Source organism: Peromyscus californicus, unplaced genomic scaffold (genome assembly GCF_007827085.1).
Source record: "Peromyscus californicus insignis strain IS unplaced genomic scaffold, ASM782708v3 Scaffold_8__1_contigs__length_139910024, whole genome shotgun sequence".
Classification (NCBI taxonomy): domain Eukaryota; kingdom Metazoa; phylum Chordata; class Mammalia; order Rodentia; family Cricetidae; genus Peromyscus; species Peromyscus californicus.
The window spans coordinates 93,699,921-93,718,963 of NW_026294606.1; the positions used below are offsets into that span (position 1 = coordinate 93,699,921).

The following is a 19,043-nucleotide window of genomic DNA, read 5'->3' on the forward strand; positions in this document are numbered from 1 at the left end:
CTTCACAATTACACATGCACACCCACACAGGCACACGGCCATACACTTGTGCACATACCTGGAAGCCCCCGAACACACATGCTTCATACCTTCAAGCACATACACACAGACATAGATTTACATTCTCACGTGGCAGTGCAGTGGTATATAAACTCTTACAGGTGGTTTCAGCAATATGTCAAGCTGCCCATGCACACTCAGACATACTTAAATACATACCCTCAGATCAACACCCAAATTCAATCCTATACACTCACATTTGCACACACTAGTGCTCACACTGACTTGCATGTACACACTCAAACATACATATACGCAATCACATCTCAAATACAGTCATGGATACACACAAACATAAATAGACAGACAGACAGACAGACAGACACATACACACACACACACACACACACACAGAGCCTATGAGGTCTTCCACTAGGTCCCTATCCGAGCTTTGTTTTTCATCATGAGGATGTGTCTAAAAATTTTTTAAACATTTATTTATTTGAAGGGCACACATGCCACAGTATGCATGTGGAGGTCAGAGGACAACCCATGAGAACTGATTCTCTCCTTCCACCATGTGGGTCCCTGGGATGGAACTCAGGTCGTCAGGTTTAGTTGCAAGCACCTTACTCTCTGAGCCAACTAACTGGTACCAAATGTGTCTTACCTGGGGGTTGTTGGATGGGGCAGGGAGCTGAGCTTGCCTTGTCTGTGGCTCTTACCTCTCCTGGAGCAAGACGTAGGCCATGTGTACACACCCGCAGCACAGCCACACAGCACAGTGGCTCTTCATATGGATCCTGGAGCCAGATTTCCTGAGAGCCTTGGTTTGTCTCACCAATCTGTGACTTTCCCAATTCACCTCTTCTCTGTGTTCTTTCCAAGGGGCTGAAAAGCATCTGAATCACGGGGCTGCTTTGAGGGTGGAAGAGTCCACGGGAGTCAGGCATGTGGATGCCTGCTTTGCCCGTGACCTGCAGGGCTGACTCTGTCTATCACTTCCCCATGCTCTCCCAGTCCCTGCCAGGAGTCCCACACTAACCTCATGACAGCAGCCAAGGGGGCCTCTGGGGACAGTCCACAGTAGGATTCTGTTTCCTTTCCAGGCTCACATTGTGGCCCAGCTACTTCAGGTTGTAGACCATTTGCAGACTGCCCTCCTGCTGGGAACGTTGCCAGGGGGCCTTCCAGCCATCCTGGTCACCCCCTCCATCTCTGTGTACACAAACAGGTACTAAGCTGCACTGTGCATGAGAAAGAAAGTTGGTGCCCTAACCCACATTCCAAGCTACCCAAGACAGGGCCAGAGGCCGGTCTTAGGACTGGAGAAGCATTGGAACCCAGGCCTGGTGTGTGGGTGTAATGTAGTCTTTCCACCATGGAGGTATTTGTTTGGGGCAGAAAGAGAATTACGGAGGGCTAAGCCCAGTGTTTGAGTCACCTGAGTGAGTCTTGAGAAAGTCCCAGCAGAACTGTGCAGGTAAGGGGGCAAATAAGTGGGACCACCTCCTCTCACATGCTATCCTCACTGTGTCCTGGGTGGTCCTGGCTATCCCACTGGTTATAGAGAGCCCATGGAGGTCCCAGACAGTCTGTGAGCATTCCCAGACATACTTGTCTCAGTGAGCACTGACCAGGGCTTTGAGATACTTCCTGTTGTGCATGTTTCCCAGGGGAGTTACTTTGATGTATTTACGTATTTATTTGTTGACATAGGGTCTCGCTGTGTAGCCTTGGCTGACCTGGCATTAGATATGTAGACCAGGCTAGCCTCAGAATTGCAGTAATCACTCTGTCCCTGCCTCAGTGCTGGGTTTATAGGCATGTGAGCTACCACGGCCAGCCTGGGGCATCTATTTTAATTCACCCAGATATAGAGACAGAAGAAAGAAATAATTCCACCCAAGTTAACTTGGTACTAATATAGGTAACTAATACAGGGTTAGTTACAGGAGTGTAGGCAACCGATGGGTGGGTATACCATTGAAGGAAAGAACCCCACTTCCCAACAATGATACCTGCTTATATATTCTTGGGGAGGGAAGGGGTCTTATGTGTCCCCTGATCCTCACAAGCCTTGTGACCTTTCTCGTCCTTTCACAGTGGAATGTTAATGGGCCCAGTCTTAGAGCCATTAACTGATCACCGTTACTCCGATACACGATATCGAAGATCAGGTCCAACTCAGAGGAAACAGACACACACACATCGATGCCACTTCCTGGCCAGCAGGCAGGAGGGAGGCTCCCTCACTATGTCCCAGTCCTTGGCTCCTCAGACCAGGGGTGCTCTCTTGGGTCCCAGTGACAGATTCCATTAGCAGAATTGATCTCTTAAAATAGTTTCTGGGTCTTATCAAAGGGGACAAGGTCAATGGTCGGAAAAGATGGGCCTGGAAGCTCATGGCTTCAAAGGTCAAGGCAGGTAGGGGGAGAGACTTGGAGAAATGATTCGCCAGCCGCTGGTTAAGTACTGAGGCTATTCTAGGGATTGAGAGTCAGTTCTAAGCAAGTCTGTGTGTTTGTGGACCTCCAGTCCACACGGGGGCACCAGCAGCTTTTGATGCTGCTTTTGTGTGAAACACAGAAGCCGCTAAACACAAGCCACAGCCATCTCTGACAGTAAAGTGGAGCCCCACCTCCTCCTCGAGTGCACAATGGGGTTCTTTCTCAAACACTGACTTTCTTTTCTTCCTATTCTCACCCTGTGGTCAGAATACAGCCACGGAGTTGGCAAGGCTCTTCAGTGCACACGGCCACCGCTGACTCTGTGACCTTCATCCTGCCTGCCGCCGCCTCCCTCTGGCCTATGGAGGACAGCCAGGAGCCTGTGGACATAAGGGTAACCCAGCAATGCCTCCTCCAAGACAACCTTTCTAGTGGGTGTTTGCTCACTGATGATACCAGCAGCCCCATCCATTACGGATGAGGTTCAGTATCTCATCAAAGCCACAGCCACACAAGTGGAACTCACACCCCACAGCTCTGGACACCCGAATCCATTTATTTCCAGTGGGTTGCAAGTTTCCTCCAGCAGCCTTGGCTTCGTGAGTTGTTGGGAACCAAGCTCTCCAGGCTCCCATCTGTGACTCAAACAAAGACCAGGGTCCCTTTCACCCCAGACTGAGGCACATCTGAGTCTCCTGAATGCTAGTGAAAATAGACCAACATCTTTCCCTTAGATACTCCTCCTCCTCCTCCTTCTTCTTTTTCTTTTGGTTGGTTTTTTTTTTTTTTTCCAGACAGAGTTTCTCTGTGTAGTTTTGGTGCCTGTCCTGGGTCTCAATCTGTAGACCAAGACTGGCCTTGAACTCAAAGAGATCCGCCTGCCTCTCCCTCCCAAGTGCTGGGATTAAAGGCATGTGCCACCACCACCCAGATCTTAGACACTTCTTACCACCCCTGGTAGCCATGGGGTTGTTTTTAGGATGCCTGTGAGCAGGAGTTTCAAATCTGTGGCTCCTCAGTCCTTCATATAACATGGTATGGTAGTTACATAAAACCAATGCACAGCTTCACATGTATATAATATATATATGTAAATATATGTATATATATATATTATATATGGAGAGGGAGAAAGGTAAGAAGGGAAAGACTCACAATGTAGTCTTGACTGGCCTGGAATTCACTGTATAGACCAAGCTGGCTTTGAACTCACAGAGATCTGCCTGTTTCTGCCTCCTGAGTGCTAGGGTTAAAAACACTGCCACCATGCTCAGCCTACACCTCTGCATATACTTTAAATAAAGTCAAGGTGGCTTGTAACAGTTGATACAATGTAAATGCTACACAAATAGTTGATGAAAAACGTGTTATTTTTGGAGAATGGCAAGAAAAATTAGTACCCATACAGATGCAATTTTTTCAAATATTTTCAGTCCACATTTAGCTGAGTCCACAGACACAAAACTAAAGAAATGGAGATCTGACTATACCGACTCTGGATGAAGAAAGACTGCCTGATTCCCAGGGCCAGCCCTCTGAGACCACATCTCTGGAAACCACCATCAGTTACAGGCTTCTGCATCCACCCCAAAGAGCAAGGGCTACTCACCCAGTCTCAGGATTCACTGTTCACACGGGGGCCTGTTCATCTCCCACCCCTCATCAGTTTCTCTTGCTCTTGGCTTTTAGATGGTGAGTTTCTCACAGAACCCCTTCCTTTCCCGAAGCCGGTTTGAAGTCAGTGGAACTGTTGGTGGACTCCATCTGACCAGCTCCAGTGGTCATCCCATCCCAGTGAAGAACCTGTCGCAGAATATCGAGGTGGGCACTGGGGTGTCATCGGAAGTCAGGTGGCACTTGGCCTTCTCTTCAGCTTGGTTTGGGACCGAATGGACCAGTTGTGAAAACAATAGAGTAATCATTCAAAGTACCCCTTACATGATTAAACATTGTATTCTACTGAAAATCATGCATATATGACCAGTCACACATCTTTGGTGTATGACAAGTTTTCCTGGGAATGTAAATCTGTTGGGTGAAATTCTAATCATTACACAAACCAAATGTTCATTTTAAAGGCCCATAGTGCAGCCTCCAAAATGCCGTTAGGTTTTCTTTAAACGTAAGCAAGAATGCTAACATGCCATGGTGCAATGGGCACTTAGACTCCTTCAAGAGTTCACTGGCTTTTCTCCTAGTCATCTACCGTTTCCTCTCAGTGGCTGATTAGCATTTTGCGGGGGTGCCTCCATCCTCATCCATGGCACCTGTGAATGTGCTACCAGGGACCTGTCAGATAAGATGCAGTTAAGGACCTGGAGATGGGCAGTTGTGTCTGGATTGCTCAGGGGCCCAGTGAAGTCACAAGGGGCCTCAGAAAAGGGAAGTAGAAGGGGCGTTGACGACTGCTCATGACACAGAGAGAGGTTGGGGTGATGGGAGGAACAGATGAGAAACCTAGGACCACAGGTGGCCTGTAGAACTGAGAAGGATGGGAAGACAACCCCCGCCCCCCAGAACCTGCCACGGAGATCTTCCTGTCCACATCGGCCCTATGACTCTGTAGGGCTTGCACATCGCTTGCTCTGCCCCTCTGCCTGGCTCTAACTCTTTGTTCCTGAAAACAGATCCTGTTGCCCCGGATTTCAGAACACAGCAGGCCAACGATGCTGAGCCTGGCCACCCCGGAAGCTCTGTGGGTGAATATGACTACAGGGGAGGCAGCTCTGGGGATACAGCTGCACTGGGGACCTGGAGTCCCACTCACACTCAGCCTGGGCTACGGCTACCATCCCAATGAGACCAGCTACGATGCCCAAACACACCTGCCTCCCGGGGCTGCCACAGGTAGTCAGCGCCCCGGGCTGTTTCTTGAACGGCTTCCTGGGTGTGGCCAGCTTCAAGCTAAGGTGTCAAAGGAAAAAAAAAAAATCAAAGAACAAGGCCGGGGAGATGGCTCAGTCATTAAAATATGAGGATCAGAGTCCAATCCTGAGAAACCACATAAAAAGTTTGATGTAGTAGCCTATGCCTGTGATCTCAGTCCTGGGAGTGGGGAGGATCAGAGATGGGAGGGTCCTGGGGTTCACTGGCTGCCAGCCTCACTGAATGTGAAGCTGTGGGTTTTAGTGAAAAAACTTGTCTCAAAAACAAAACAAACAAACAAACAAATAAAACATGGAATGGAGACATGGCTCAGCAGTCAAGGGCACACATTGCACTTGCAGAGGTCCCCATCATTCATGCTGGGAGGTTCCCAATCCCTCTGTAATTCCAGCTCCGGGAGGATCCATGCCTCTAGCTTCTGTGGGCACCTGAACTCACATTTACATACCCTGCCCCTAGTGCAATTAATTAATAATAATAAGTCTTTTTTTTTTTTAAATAAAATAGGGTAGAGAAGCATTGAGGAAGACATCCAGTGTCAGCCTCTGTTCTCAGAATGCACACATGTGTGTGCATACCCACACATAACACACTCAAAATTAGTTAATTGAAAAGCAAAGAACAAACTGCTTGCCTTCTTCAGCAGCTTTCCTGGGCTGATGTTATTGGTGTTATTTGCCCCCCCCATTAGGAAAACATTTAGTACATGCCATGGAGATGTGGATGAGCTCATAAAGAACCTTCTGAGGCCAGCTGTAGAAATCTCCACGTTCCAGATATGAGCAGAGAGGGTCAAGTCAGGTGCAGAGCAGTCCCAGAACTTGGGAGCTGAGGCAGGAGGACCAATAGGGCCAGTAGGTTCAGCCTTTACTACATAGCAAGTTTGAGGCTAGCCTGGGCTACATAAGACCCTGCCTCAAAACTACGAAACAAATAATTAAGGACATAGAAATTCAATAACCAGTCTGATATCACAGAGCCAATAAGAAGCAGTTGCGAGCCCTTCGTGTCCTGCCATGCCCATGAATACTGAGCAAGGGTACTCCTGGGATAATAGAGAAACCTTGAGGTCTATGTCCCGCCATGTCATCTTGGTGTCCTCTAATTTCAATAAGACCAGAGCCTTGTTTCTTGCAGGTGAGCTACCCACCTGGATCCTGGGCCCAGAGGACCTGCCCTTTGGAGAAGGGATCTACTATTTGAGGGTGGTCCCCAAGGATGACCTGGAGTCTGCCTCTGGCAGGAACCTCACAGTTGGCATTACCACCTTCTTGTCACATTGTGTATTCTGGGATGAAACCCAGGAGACCTGGGACAACGCTGGGTGCCAGGTAAGGAAGAGAAGTAAGCTGGGGAGGTTTGGGTAGGGTGTGTCCTTTGGAGCCTCTGGTACAATATCTCATGCTTCTCTATGGTGTTCTGCATATGTGGTTCCTGTGCTCAGAGTGTCCTTCTTGCCCATTTTCTTGAGAAAACTTCATGGCCCCGACTAGGTCAGATTCCTGCTGTAAACTTGAGTGCATTCTCTCCACCTCACCCTGCTTAGCAGTGTGCTCCCCAACCTCTCTCCCTAGGCCATCCCAGGAGCCAGGAGTGTGTGTGGGGCGTGGCGGGCCAGGGTGTCACTTCCTAGAAAATGACCTCAGCTGTGTCCTGTGTTCACCTTTCCCAGCAGTATCTCATCAGTGCTTCAGATAGCCCCAGGGGAGCAGAGCGGTGGTTCCCATTTCACAGGCAATGAGACAATGGGTCTGGAAACTTGATGGACTGCCCCCAAACCTCACACACATTAAAGCCAGGTCTGCCTGTGGCCATATCATCACCATGACAACACAACTTCCCCAAATGCTGAGATTCAGAATGGCCTTACTAATTGTAATTCTTTTTTTTTTTTTTAAGTATTGGACATCCTTTGTTGTTGATTAAGAGATTTTCTATTCGTTTTACATATCAGCCACGGAATCCCCTGTCCTCCCACCTTCCACCCCCCAGCCTCCCCCCCCCAATCTCACCCCCCATTCCCACCTCCTCCAAGGCAAGATCTCCCCTGAGGAGTCAGCAGAGCCTAGTACATTCAGTTGAGGCAGGTCCAATCCCCTCTTCCCTGCACAGAAGCTGAGCAAAGTGTCTCAGCATAGGTACTAGGTTCCAAAAAGCCAGCTCATGCACCAGAGACAGGTCCAGGTCCCACTGCCTGGGGACCTCCTAAACAGTTCAAGCTAAACAACTGTCTCCAAAGGCAACAACTTATCCAAAGGGCCTAGAATGCAAATCAAAATGACTCTGAGATACCATCTGACACCTGTCAGAATGGCTAAGATCAAAAACACCGAAGACAGCTTATGTTGGAGAGGATGTGGAGCAAAGGGAACACTCCTCCACTGTTGGTGGGAATGCAAACTTGTACAACCACTGTGGAAATCAGTATGGGGGTTTCTCAGAAAATTGGGAATCAACCTCCATCAAGACTTAGCTATACCACTCTTGGGCATATACCCAAGGAATGCTCAATCATACCACAAGGACACATGCTCAACTATGTTCATAGCAGCACTATTTGTAATAGCCAGAACCTGGAAACAACCTAGATGCCCGTCAACTGAAGAATAGATAAAGAAAATGTGGTACATATACACAATGGAGTACTACTCAGCAGAGAAAAACAATGACATCATGAGGTTTGCAGGCAAATGGATGGAACTAGAACATATCATCCTGAGTGAGGTAACCCAGACTCAGAAAGACAAACATGGTATGTACCCACTCATCTGGATGTTAGATGTAAAGCAAAGGATAACCAGACTGCAATCACAACTCCAGGGAGGCTAGCTAGGAAATAGAACCCTAGGAAATACACAGGGATCGCCCAGCGACATAGAAGTGGATGAGATCTACATGAGCAAACTGGGAGTGAGGCGGGATTGATTAATGGAGGCAAGGGTCGGGGGAAAGAGAGCTTAGGGGAGCAGGAGGTCCTTGCTGGATCAGGAACAGAATGGAAGAACAAGGAAAGAGATACCATGATAAATGAAGACTCCATGGGAATAGGAAGAAGCAGACTGCTAGAGAGGTTCCCAGAAATCCACAAAGATAACTCCACTATAGACTATTGGCAATGGTCGAGAGGGTGCCTGAGCTGACCTACTCTGGTAATCGGATAGCCAAACACCCTAACTGTCATGATAGAAATCTCATCCAGTGACTGATGGAAGCAGATGCAGAGATCCACGGCCAGGCCCCAGGTGGAGCTCCAGGTGTCCAATCGTCAAGAGAGAGGAGGGATTCTATGAGCAAGAGATATCGAGACCATGATTGGTAAAAGTACAGAAACAACTAGCCAAACTAGTGGAAACACATGAACTGTGAACCAATAGCTGAGGAGCCCCCATGGAACTGGACTAGGCCCTCTGAATAAGTGAGACAGTTGTTTAATTGTAATTCTTATCCAGTCTGCCTCGTGGAGTTGAGGCCCCTGTGACAGTGTCCTGCAGACAGACTTTGGCTTTGAGGCCATCAAAGTACTCCCTGGATAGGACCACATTGTCCCAATATGAGTTATATAGGCTGTGTTGTCCTTAAATGCTCTTCTTAGTTATTTCTGCCTAGAAAGCTCCAGTATCTCCCACCCCACGAACACCCCTTGGCCTCCTACTCCAGAGCCCTCTTCCCAGGAGCCCATGAGGCTGCCTCATACCTCCTGCTGTTGGACTTCTCTATCATTACATGCCCTACCAAGATCGGCTGTCTCGTGTAGAATCCAAATTGATCCCTCACCTCTCTGCATCCATGGACATAGAACCTTCTTTCATGTGTTGACAAATGTTTACCCTGTCCCAGTGGTGGGGTAGGTGGGTGAGAAAAACCAGTGAATAAGAAGTCTAGCTGAGGGCACAGGCCTGAAGCGAGACACACCTAAGAACCATGTCACTCTAGAGCTCTGGAAGGAGGACACTGAGGGTGAGCCCCTTCTGGGCTGTGGAGGCTGTAGTAAAAGCTCCGCTGTCACTTTCCGCCCTGGCTTCTGGCTGCCACACTCAAGGCCCAGGGAGGAGGATGGCACAAAGATACTCCTAAGGGACAGAAGGTGCCCAAGCTCCAGGCACCAGCCTTGGCATCTCAGGAACAGGCCTGGGTGGGTGGTGGCCTCCCAAAGCACTTACTCCCCAAAGCCACCTTATGTGGCTGGCATGGGTTGCCCCTGCACCCTGAGGTTCATGGTGGTGTAGGAGTTGGGGGTGTGGAGTCTGCCACAAAACAGACTTGGGTTTAGTCCCTACACTCACTGGATAAATATTAGTTGCCCCACCTCTCTGAGCTTTACCACCCTGAAATGGGGATAGAGTTGAGTGGGGCTCAGGGCTACAAGGAATGAGGCACAATGCCTAACTCACAGGGTGGCTCTGCAAAAGGGATCACTGTGTTCAACCCTCTGGTTGTAAAGGGGGCAACACTTTCTATAAGATAGAAGCCAAGGACTGAGGATCAGGATGTGGCGGGGAGAGAGCACGAGACTCACTCAGCCAAACCTAAGTTTCAGAGTACAGAAGAGGTTCCAGATGTTTATGACGCTATTTAAAACATGTTTCTGGGCTTGGAGAGGTGGTCTAGTTGAAAAGTGCTTGATTTGTAAGCACAGGTCCTGGGGTAGATCCCCAGAACCCACATGAAAGTGCCAGACATGCTATCACTTGTGGAGAGGCAGTCAAGTGGCTCCCTGGGGCTCCCTGACTGTTTAGCCTAAATGGTGAGCTCCAGACCAATGAAAGACCCTGTGTCAGAGGAGGTGGACAGATTTCCTGAGGATGACATGGGAGGCTGTACCCTGGCCTCCACATTCATGAACAAATATGCACACAAGTGTGTACTCATCTACACACACACACACACACACACACACACACACACACACACACACACACACACACATTTTTAAAACTACATGGGATGGTGAGATGGTTCAGTGGGTCAAGGAGCTTGCCATACTAGGGTGATAGCTTGAATTTGATCTCTTGAGCCCACATAAAAGTGGAACGAGAAAACCAATTCTACAAAACTGTCACATGCACATGGAACATTCAACCCCCTCCCTGGACACAAATGATAATTTTTAAAGTTTTGTTTCTTTATTTATTGTATATGTGTGCACACATGCCATGGCATTCACGTGGAGGTCAGAGGAAAGCGTGGATGTGGGAGTCGGTTCTCTCCTCCTACCACATGGGATCCAGGGATTGACACAGATGGTCAAACACGGCAGCAAGTGTCTTAAACCTGCTGAACCATCTCGCTGGCACACAAATGTATGTATTTTAAAGAACTAGAAAAAACAACAACTTCCCCTTGGCTGGGGTATACCTCAGTTGTAGAATACTTTTCTGCCATTTAGGAGTCAGTCACCAGCACCTCCATGCCCCCCAAAAAGGTTCTACCATGCTGGGAGTGGTTGGGAGAGCCACTGACCTCAAGGTCCTTGTGAAACCTGGGACAAAACCTGAGCATAAACAGTGATGGGTCCCTGCTCTGTTTTCTCCTCTGGAAGCAGCTTCACCCCCTTCTGGGTGTAGCAGGTGTTCCCATACCACCCATCTCTCTGTGCCAAATGCCCACCAGGATTAGGAAAGAGTAAAAACAGCTCAGAGGGAACAGAAGGAAGACCTACCTGAAATTTGGAATGAGCAGCTGGTGTCTGGCCTGTCCGTGGGATGAGCCTTGGCAGAACTGGGCAGCAGGAGGCTCTCTCACTAAGTGTTTGAGCAGAGAAATTTCCAGAAGCCACTCCTTTCTGTTGGGTCTGTCTTCATCATCTGGAATGAAGATGGAGCTGGACCCTGGAGCTGAGTTAAGCAGCTTCACTTACCAAATGTCCTGGGGACAGAGAACAAGAACAGCCGCATGGGTGGGGGTGCCTGCCCTAGCCTCCCTGATTCCTTGCTGAGCACCCAAAGGCTGCACAGCCAAACGATCCTCACCTTGCTGGAGCTGAGACCCAGCCTAGGGGGTTAGCATTTCCTTTCTCCCTTCCAGAGGCTTCCCAGACTGGCACTTTCTCTTCAGCATGGGTCAATCACCCATTCCAGTTCGCTGCAGGCTGAGAGGATTCCTGGGGCCCAGGACATTCAGTTGAAAACCAGGGAGTCCTGGAAAACTGAGACAAGTTGGCCACTAGATGTTTTCGGCCTGGCCAATTGTTGGGCAAGTGTCAGCACCCAGCACACGCCCCCTCCATGAATGAGGCTTAAGTAGGCAAAGGACAGGAGGGCTGTAGGTCATGTTTGTGGTGCTGGGTGCTGCTGGGACCAGTGATGATGGAGACTCTAGATTCACCTTCAGTACTTCTCTGACACAGACAAAGCAGCCTGCAAATTGTGAAGGACAGATATGAAACTGTTAAAAATAATATTCACAAGCCGGGTGTGGTAGTGCACACCTTTGATCCCAGCACCTGGCAGGCAGATGTCTGTGAATTTGAGACCATCCTGGTCTACATAGAAGTTCCAGGACAGCCAGGGCTACAGAGTGACACCCTGTCTCAAAACAAAACAAAACAAAATAGAACAAAACAAAAACAGAACAAACAAACAAAACCCTGCTGGGAAGGTCCAGGTTCAATCCCAGCACATGAAAAGGAAATAATATTCTCTGAATTTTAAAATAAATTTTCATTTTCAAGTGTGTGTGTGTGTGTGTGTGTGTGTATGCATTTTTGAATGTGGGTGAGTGCACATGCACGTATGTATAAAGGCCAGAGGTTGTTGACATTAGGAATCATCCTCCATTTTCTCACCCCATTCAATGAGGCAGGATGTCTCAGTCACACCCACAGCTCGATGATATGGCTAGTCTCAGTTATCAGCTTTCTCTGGGGATCCTGTCTCTACCTTCCGAGGCCGGAATTACTAGCGGGTTAACAGGTCCACTTTCATGCATCCACGTGGTTTCTGGACTCTGATCCTCACTGCTTTTGCAGAGAAGCCAAGTTCAGTTCCCAGCACTTACATCACCTCGTTCACAGGCACTTGTAACTCCAACTGCAGAGGGATTTGATGCCTCTGGCCTAGATAGTCAGTCAGCCAGAGTCTCATGTAGCCCAGACTAGCCTTGAATATATAGCAGGGGATGACCTTGAACTCCTGATCCTCCTATGTGCACCTTCTGATACTGGGATCACAGGTGCGTGACACCATATCCAGTTTATTCGATGTTGATTAAACCCAGGGCTTCATACATGCTGGGCAAGCTCTCTACCAAGTGAATCACATCCCAGCCCTAAAAACATGTCATTTCAACCAGAGGACTGGTTGGCTGAATCTGTGGATCTGAAAGGCTGACTGAGTGGTGTCCACACTGGGGTGTTCATCATTTCTCACTGTTGAGCTGAAGCAGGTGCATTTCAAAACATGGTCTCTTTGGGGTTTACAGGTCGGGCCTCGAACCACCACCTCCCAGACACACTGCCTTTGCAACCACCTTACCTTCTTCGGAAGCACAATCCTGGTGATGCCCAATGCCATCGACGTCCACCAGACTGCAGAGCTCTTTGCCACCTTCGAGGACAACCCTGTGGTAGTTACCACAGTGGGCTGCCTCTGCGTGGTCTACGTGCTGGTGGTGATCTGGGCCAGGAGAAAGGACATACAGGACCAGGGCAAGGTGAGGCACTAAGTTCCTGGGAATAGGAGAATAGGGACTGTAGAGGACAGAGCCCCGGGGTCTATGGAGAGACCAGTTGTTTGTCCAGGCTTTAACCCCTGGGGTCATCTCGGGCAAGCTGGCCACTCAGCCTAGCATTTACAGAACATCCCTTTTCATCAAATTATCAGGAAGAGTGTGCTATTGACCATCAACTGAGTACTCGCTAAATACCAGGCACAATCCCATTTATGTACACAGCAGCCCTTGGAGAAAGGTACCTGTGTTAGGATGGGAGGTCACAAGGCCACCCTTGTGTCAGTAATTTGCTAAAAGGACTCAGAATTCAGAATTGAAGTGATGGTGATGGTTTTATTACTTTTGTTTGTAAGTATGTGTATGTGTGAACCTGTATGTGTACGTGTCTGTGTGATGTGCAATCATATGCATGTATGTCCATCTGAAGGCCAGATGTCAACATCATGTGTCGCTTATCAGGAACTGCCCTCCTTAGTTTTTGAGACAGGATCTCAGGCCAGACTGACTGATCAGTGAACCCCAGGAATGCCCTCTCCAGTCCTGGGATTACAAGTATGTGTCACCATGCCTGGTTTTTTATGTCAGTCAAATTCAGGTCCTCATGGTCGTGTGGCACTTTGTCAACTGGGCCATCTCCTCATGGTTGATCTACTGAGAGGACTCGGGAGAGACCTGTCTTGGTTTCTGTGTTCAGCTGATGTTTACAGATGATGCTTAATTTTCCCTGAGACAACACCTAGCAAATATTGCCAACCGGAAGCTCCTGTGAGCTTTGGTATCCTGGGTTTGATTGGAAGTTGGGCACGGAGGTAGGAGGAGTCCACTTGACCAACCTTGGTTATGTAGTCTCCCGCCTCAAACACACAGTATGACCTGAAGTCCCACCATAAATCACATAGTTCTCATGTGTGGCTTGGCCTGGGCTTCCTGTATGCAAAAGCATCTTATGTAGGATGCACAGAAGTCACCTCTAAGGATATGGACAGTGGGTACACAGGCTATAAGGACAGCCCTCCCATTTGTTTGTGGGGTGTCTGTGTTTATTCTTTAAACTATGTCTCATGTAGCCCAGGCTGGCCCCAAACTCACTATATATCTGAGGGTATCCTCAAACTCCTAACAGTCCCCTGCCTCAGCCTCCTGAGTGCTGGGATTGCAGGAAGGATCCCCTTGCTCGGTTCCAGTCCTTCCTTTGGTGTGGACACCTCGAGTTCACTGAGCCTACCCTGGATTTCATTCCCCCCATCATCTTAAAGAGGAGGGGGCAACCAGGGATCAAGAGGCCAGTTAACTGGCCTGCAGCTGTTAGAGAGGAGCCAGGATTTCAGCCCCGATGGGGCTCGGGCCATACATGGACTGGACAAAAACACTGTGCAAGGAATTGTTTGCGACAGCAATTAGTAAAGTCTTACGGAACACAGACTGGCCTTCAGGAAGTGTTCATGGACGTCTGAGGAATATATAGGCGAGTGCAAGGGCGCAGTGTGGCGGAGCTCGGGGCTGTCCATCTCTCGCTCTCTCCTCCCTGGCAGCACTACGAGGGATGCCAGTACAGAGTGAAGTGTTCTCAAATGACATTCAGCATTCATACTGTGTCTTTGATTCTTCCAGGAGACCAAACGTTGACATTTAAATACAGGGTTGGGGCTGGAGAGACAGCTCAGTAGTTAAGAGCACACACTGCTGGGCCTAGTATAGTGGAGCACGCCTTTAATCCCAGCACTTGGAGGCAGAGGCAGGAGAATCTCTGAGTTCAAAGTCAGTCTGTTCTACACAGGAACTTTAGGCCAGCCAGGGCTACATAATGGGACCCTGTCTAAAAAAATAGCAACAAAAACAAAAACACAAAAATGGGGCTTGAGAGATGGTTCAGTGATTAAGAGCACTTATTGCTATTGCAGAGGACATGGGTTCAGTTCTGAGAACACGCATGGTGATTCACAACCATCTTTAACTCTAACAACTCTAGTTCCAGGGAATTCAATGCCCTTTGAGGGCACCAGGCACACATGCATGCGCATACATGCATACAAGCAGACAAAATGCACATGCACATAAAACAAGTAACTAAAAAAGCATGTACTGTTTTTGCAGCGGAACCAAGTTCAAGATCCATTCCCAAAATTCACATCAAGCAGCTCACAAGCACATGAAACCCCAGTTCCAGAGGCTCTGATGCATTATTTTGGCCTCCTTGGACACTGTGGCCATGTGTACAACCTCCATCCCCAACATATACTCATAATTAGTTTTAAAATATAAAATCTGGGTATAATGACACATACATGTAATCTCAGTACTTGAGAGGCTGAGGCATGTGAATCTCTATGAATTCAAGGCCAGCCTGGTCTACCAAGAGAACTCCAAACCAGCCAAGGCTACCTAGTGAGACCCTGTCTCAAAAAAAGAAACATTTATATACATATATAATATATAATATATACAATAAATCTTAAATGCCTCAGGTTTGCTCCCAGAAAGCATGCTTTAAGATGGAATTAAGGGGTGTTTTCTAAGAGGAACCTTTAGGGTGAGCCCCTGTGGAGCTGGCAGGATGCTTATGCAGCATTGAGAGCCCCGCCAGTCCCTGGAGAGCGGGACTGAGCTGGGCTGAGATGCCCAGGTCTTAATCACATCCAGATACCTCATAGACGGGTCATTGGCTGTCAGCTGCCACAAGAGTAACCCTTGACAGAGATGACTGACTCTACATCCTTGACAGCGGAGCCTCAGCAGCCGAGGTGAGCCTTTCACAGGAAAGAGAGCTGAGCAGCGCATCCCAGAGGTCACCCCAGACCCCAACTAACTCCGGCCACTTGATGCTTTCACTAAAAGATTCCTTCTGAATTCCCTGGGAAACAAATCTGGTCGTATAAACACACTGTATACACTCACCACACCAAACACTGAACATTCTTAGTTTAACACCAAGTTTGTGCTTCTGCGCTTTTTTTTTTTTTTTTTTTTTTTGGTTTTTCAAGACAGGGTTTCTCTGTGTAGCTTTGCATCTTTCCTGGACCTCCCTCTGTAGACCAGGCTGGCCTCGAACTCACAAAGATCTGCCTGCCTCTGCCTCCCAAGTGCTGGGATTAAAGGCATGCGCCACCACCGCCCAGCTGCTTCTGCGCTTTTGCTACTATTTTTCTTCCTCCTTTCATACATGACAGTTCTCACCGGATCAGATAATAACAAATGTATTTTTTTTGCATGTTAATTGGCATTGATGCCCAACTCATTCTTAGCTGTGGGTGGTGGGTGAGCTCACCGAGTAGGGTCCCCCTAACACTGTCCTTCTACCTAGGTAAAAGTCATAGTGCTAGAGGACAATGAGCCCTTTGCCCAGTATCACTACCTGGTGACAGTCTACACGGGACACCGACGAGGGGCAGCCACATCTTCGAAGGTACCTGTTGGCTGGTGGGTGTGTCTCTCCACCCACCAGCAGTACTGGCAGTACTGGCTCTGTCGATGTGGGGTGTCTCTGGCTCCCTGGACTTGTGTTTCTGTGTACCCTATTTGTTTTATTTCGTATTTTAGAGGAGAGAATATTCTTAGTTAAAAAAAATTACATTATTCATTGTGTGTGTGTGTGTGTGTGTATGTGTGTGTGTGTGTGTGTGTATGAGTGAGTGTGTGTGCATGTGTGAGTGTGCATGCATGTGTCTGCATGCCTAGTTTTGTGCAGTGCTGGCATCAAGCACAGAACTTCCGAATGCTGGGCAGACACTGCACTGACTGAGCTACCGTGCCAGCCTCTGGTCTCTGGGTTCCAGGTGACTCTCACCCTGTATGGCTCAGACAGAGAGAGTGAGCCCCACCACCTGTCAGACCCTGATGCTGCGGTCTTTGAGCGAGGAGGGGTGGATGTCTTTCTCCTGTCCACTCTCTTCCCCCTGGGAGAACTGCAGAGCCTCAGGCTGTGGCATGACAACTCTGGGGACCGGCCATCATGGTGAGTCGGGAGACCACAAATGACCAGGCTGGGGCCAGGCACCCGTTTCCTGGCTTGCAGGAACTGCTACAAACACACAGAATGGTTCTCCACGGCACAAGCGAGACAACCTTTCAGAGAGGCCCCTGGCTCATGGTCCACACAAACTAGACCAGAAAGGAGAAGGACTGAAGTCCAGCCCTGATGTCCAGCGCTGGGCCTACCCCTGGCCTTTCTAGAGCTCCAGCTTAAGACTTGTCCAAGGTCACACACAGCTACAAGTTCAGAGCAAGGTCCTGTCCATTCTCCCTGAGACCAAAACTAGTGACTCAGACAAACAGCGTCAGTGTGACCAGCTATCAGCAGGCAGTCCCTTCAGAAAAACAGCATCATCAGGCAGTGTACACACGTGCAATCCTAGTGTTTGGGAAGGTGAGGTGTGAAGAGTGCTACAAGTTCTGGGGTAGCCTAGGGTACATAGTGAGCTCCATGCCAGCCTGGACTAGAGTGTGAGACTTCATCACGAAAAGGCTGGGCATGCCCGGTGTGGTAGTATACACCTTTACTCTCAGCACTTGGGAGGCAGAGGCAGCTAGACCCCTGAGTTCAAGGCCAGCCTGGTCTACATAGTGAGTTCTAGGACAGCCAGGGCTACATAGAGAGACTATGTTTATATATATATACATAAACACTGGGTATTGAACACCAATAATCCCAGCACTTGAAAGGCAGGATGATAGGAGTTCAAAGTCATCCTTGGCTCCAAAGACAATTCAGGACAAGCCTGTGCTACACAAGACCCTGTCTCAAAAAACAAAAGGGGTGGGGAGCCGGGCGGTGGTGGCACACACTTTTAATCCCAGCACCCGGAGGCAGAGGCAGGCAGATCTCTGTGAGTTCGAGGCCAGCCTGGGCTACAGAGGGAGTTCCAGGACAGGCTCCAAAGCTACACAGAGAAACCCTGTCTGGAAAATAAAAAGGGAGGGGGGTGCTTACACTGTTTAGGTTTTAGCCTTTTTAACAGACGGTCTCACTCGGTAGCCTAGGCTAGCCTTGAGCTTCTGGTAGTCTCTTGTCTCAGCCTGTAAGAGCTGGCACAGGCCACCCCACCTGCTATCTAACTCACCAAATTCCCAGGAAGCAGACTCTGAGAGGCAGATGAGCATGCCAAGTATCTATTAAAGGAGTTCTAGTGTTGGCTCCTGGGGAGGGAGGCCAGGCCTGGGATAGGCAGAGGGAGCTGTCAAATGTGGTCCAAGCTGGTGACAGCCCCGCCATCTCCTGTGGCTCCCTGAAGGTGTCCCAAGTTGGATCAAAATATCCAGGTCCTGGATCACTGGATGCCAGTCACCCAGGAGGGCCGTGGCCTGGACATAGGTGGCCTTTGCATCCCTAACGGAGCTGTGCTTATGGAAACGAGGGACATGGGTAGAGCACAGTGCCCGTTACATAGTGAGCACTCAGGGAAGAACAGGCTGTTCCTGTTGGCTACACAATTACAGAAAAGCTGCTGTTAGCCTGCCCTTCTCGATTCAGGCAAGATGACACCTCCTCCTCTGAAGCTTCGAAACAGCTTACTGGAGCACACTCTCTTGGGCCTGGCTTCTCTTGCTTATGGCTGGGGGTCCTGAGTAAGGGGTTCAGAGTTTTCAAATGTGTTTTCCTGTACCCTGCTGCTTCCCTGTGAACAAACAGCTGCCTTCAAAGCTGAGGCGGCTCTCTGAGCTGGCTGAGCTCCCCACAGGAGGCCAGATGTCACCCAGACACTAAGTAAAGAGCATGCACGTGCCTTTTCCAGGTACTTGGGGCTCATTGTCTGAAGGCTTTATCCCTGTGGTATCCCAGGGAGTCCCACCCCCTACACCTAATCCTCAGAGCTGCATCTCCTTTCTCCAGGTATGTGAGCCAGGTGCTGGTCTATGACCCTGTGGTGGACCGGAAATGGTATTTCCTCTGCAACTCGTGGCTGTCCATTGATGTGGGTGACTGTGTCCTCGACAAGGTGTTTCCTGTGGCCACAGAGCAGGACAGGAAGCAGTTTAGGTACTTCCCTTCTGTCTTTTTTCAGCAGATGTACCGCTCTGGCTCTGTCTTTTTTAATCTTAGGA

General features: G+C 49.0%; 1 protein-coding gene across 1 annotated transcript in view; it reads left to right on the forward strand.

Annotated features, from left to right (window-relative positions):
- Pkd1l2 (polycystin 1 like 2) overlaps positions 1-19,043 on the forward strand; it is a 96,831-nt gene that overhangs the window by 38,769 nt on the left and 39,019 nt on the right. Inside the window, exons 19-27 of the mRNA XM_052729504.1 lie at positions 1,110-1,234; positions 2,718-2,844; positions 4,140-4,271; positions 5,078-5,297; positions 6,474-6,667; positions 12,756-12,986; positions 16,306-16,407; positions 16,778-16,956; positions 18,832-18,978. Coding sequence (XP_052585464.1) covers positions 1,110-1,234; positions 2,718-2,844; positions 4,140-4,271; positions 5,078-5,297; positions 6,474-6,667; positions 12,756-12,986; positions 16,306-16,407; positions 16,778-16,956; positions 18,832-18,978 — 1,457 coding nt within the window. The remainder of the gene's footprint in view (positions 1-1,109; positions 1,235-2,717; positions 2,845-4,139; positions 4,272-5,077; positions 5,298-6,473; positions 6,668-12,755; positions 12,987-16,305; positions 16,408-16,777; positions 16,957-18,831; positions 18,979-19,043) is intronic.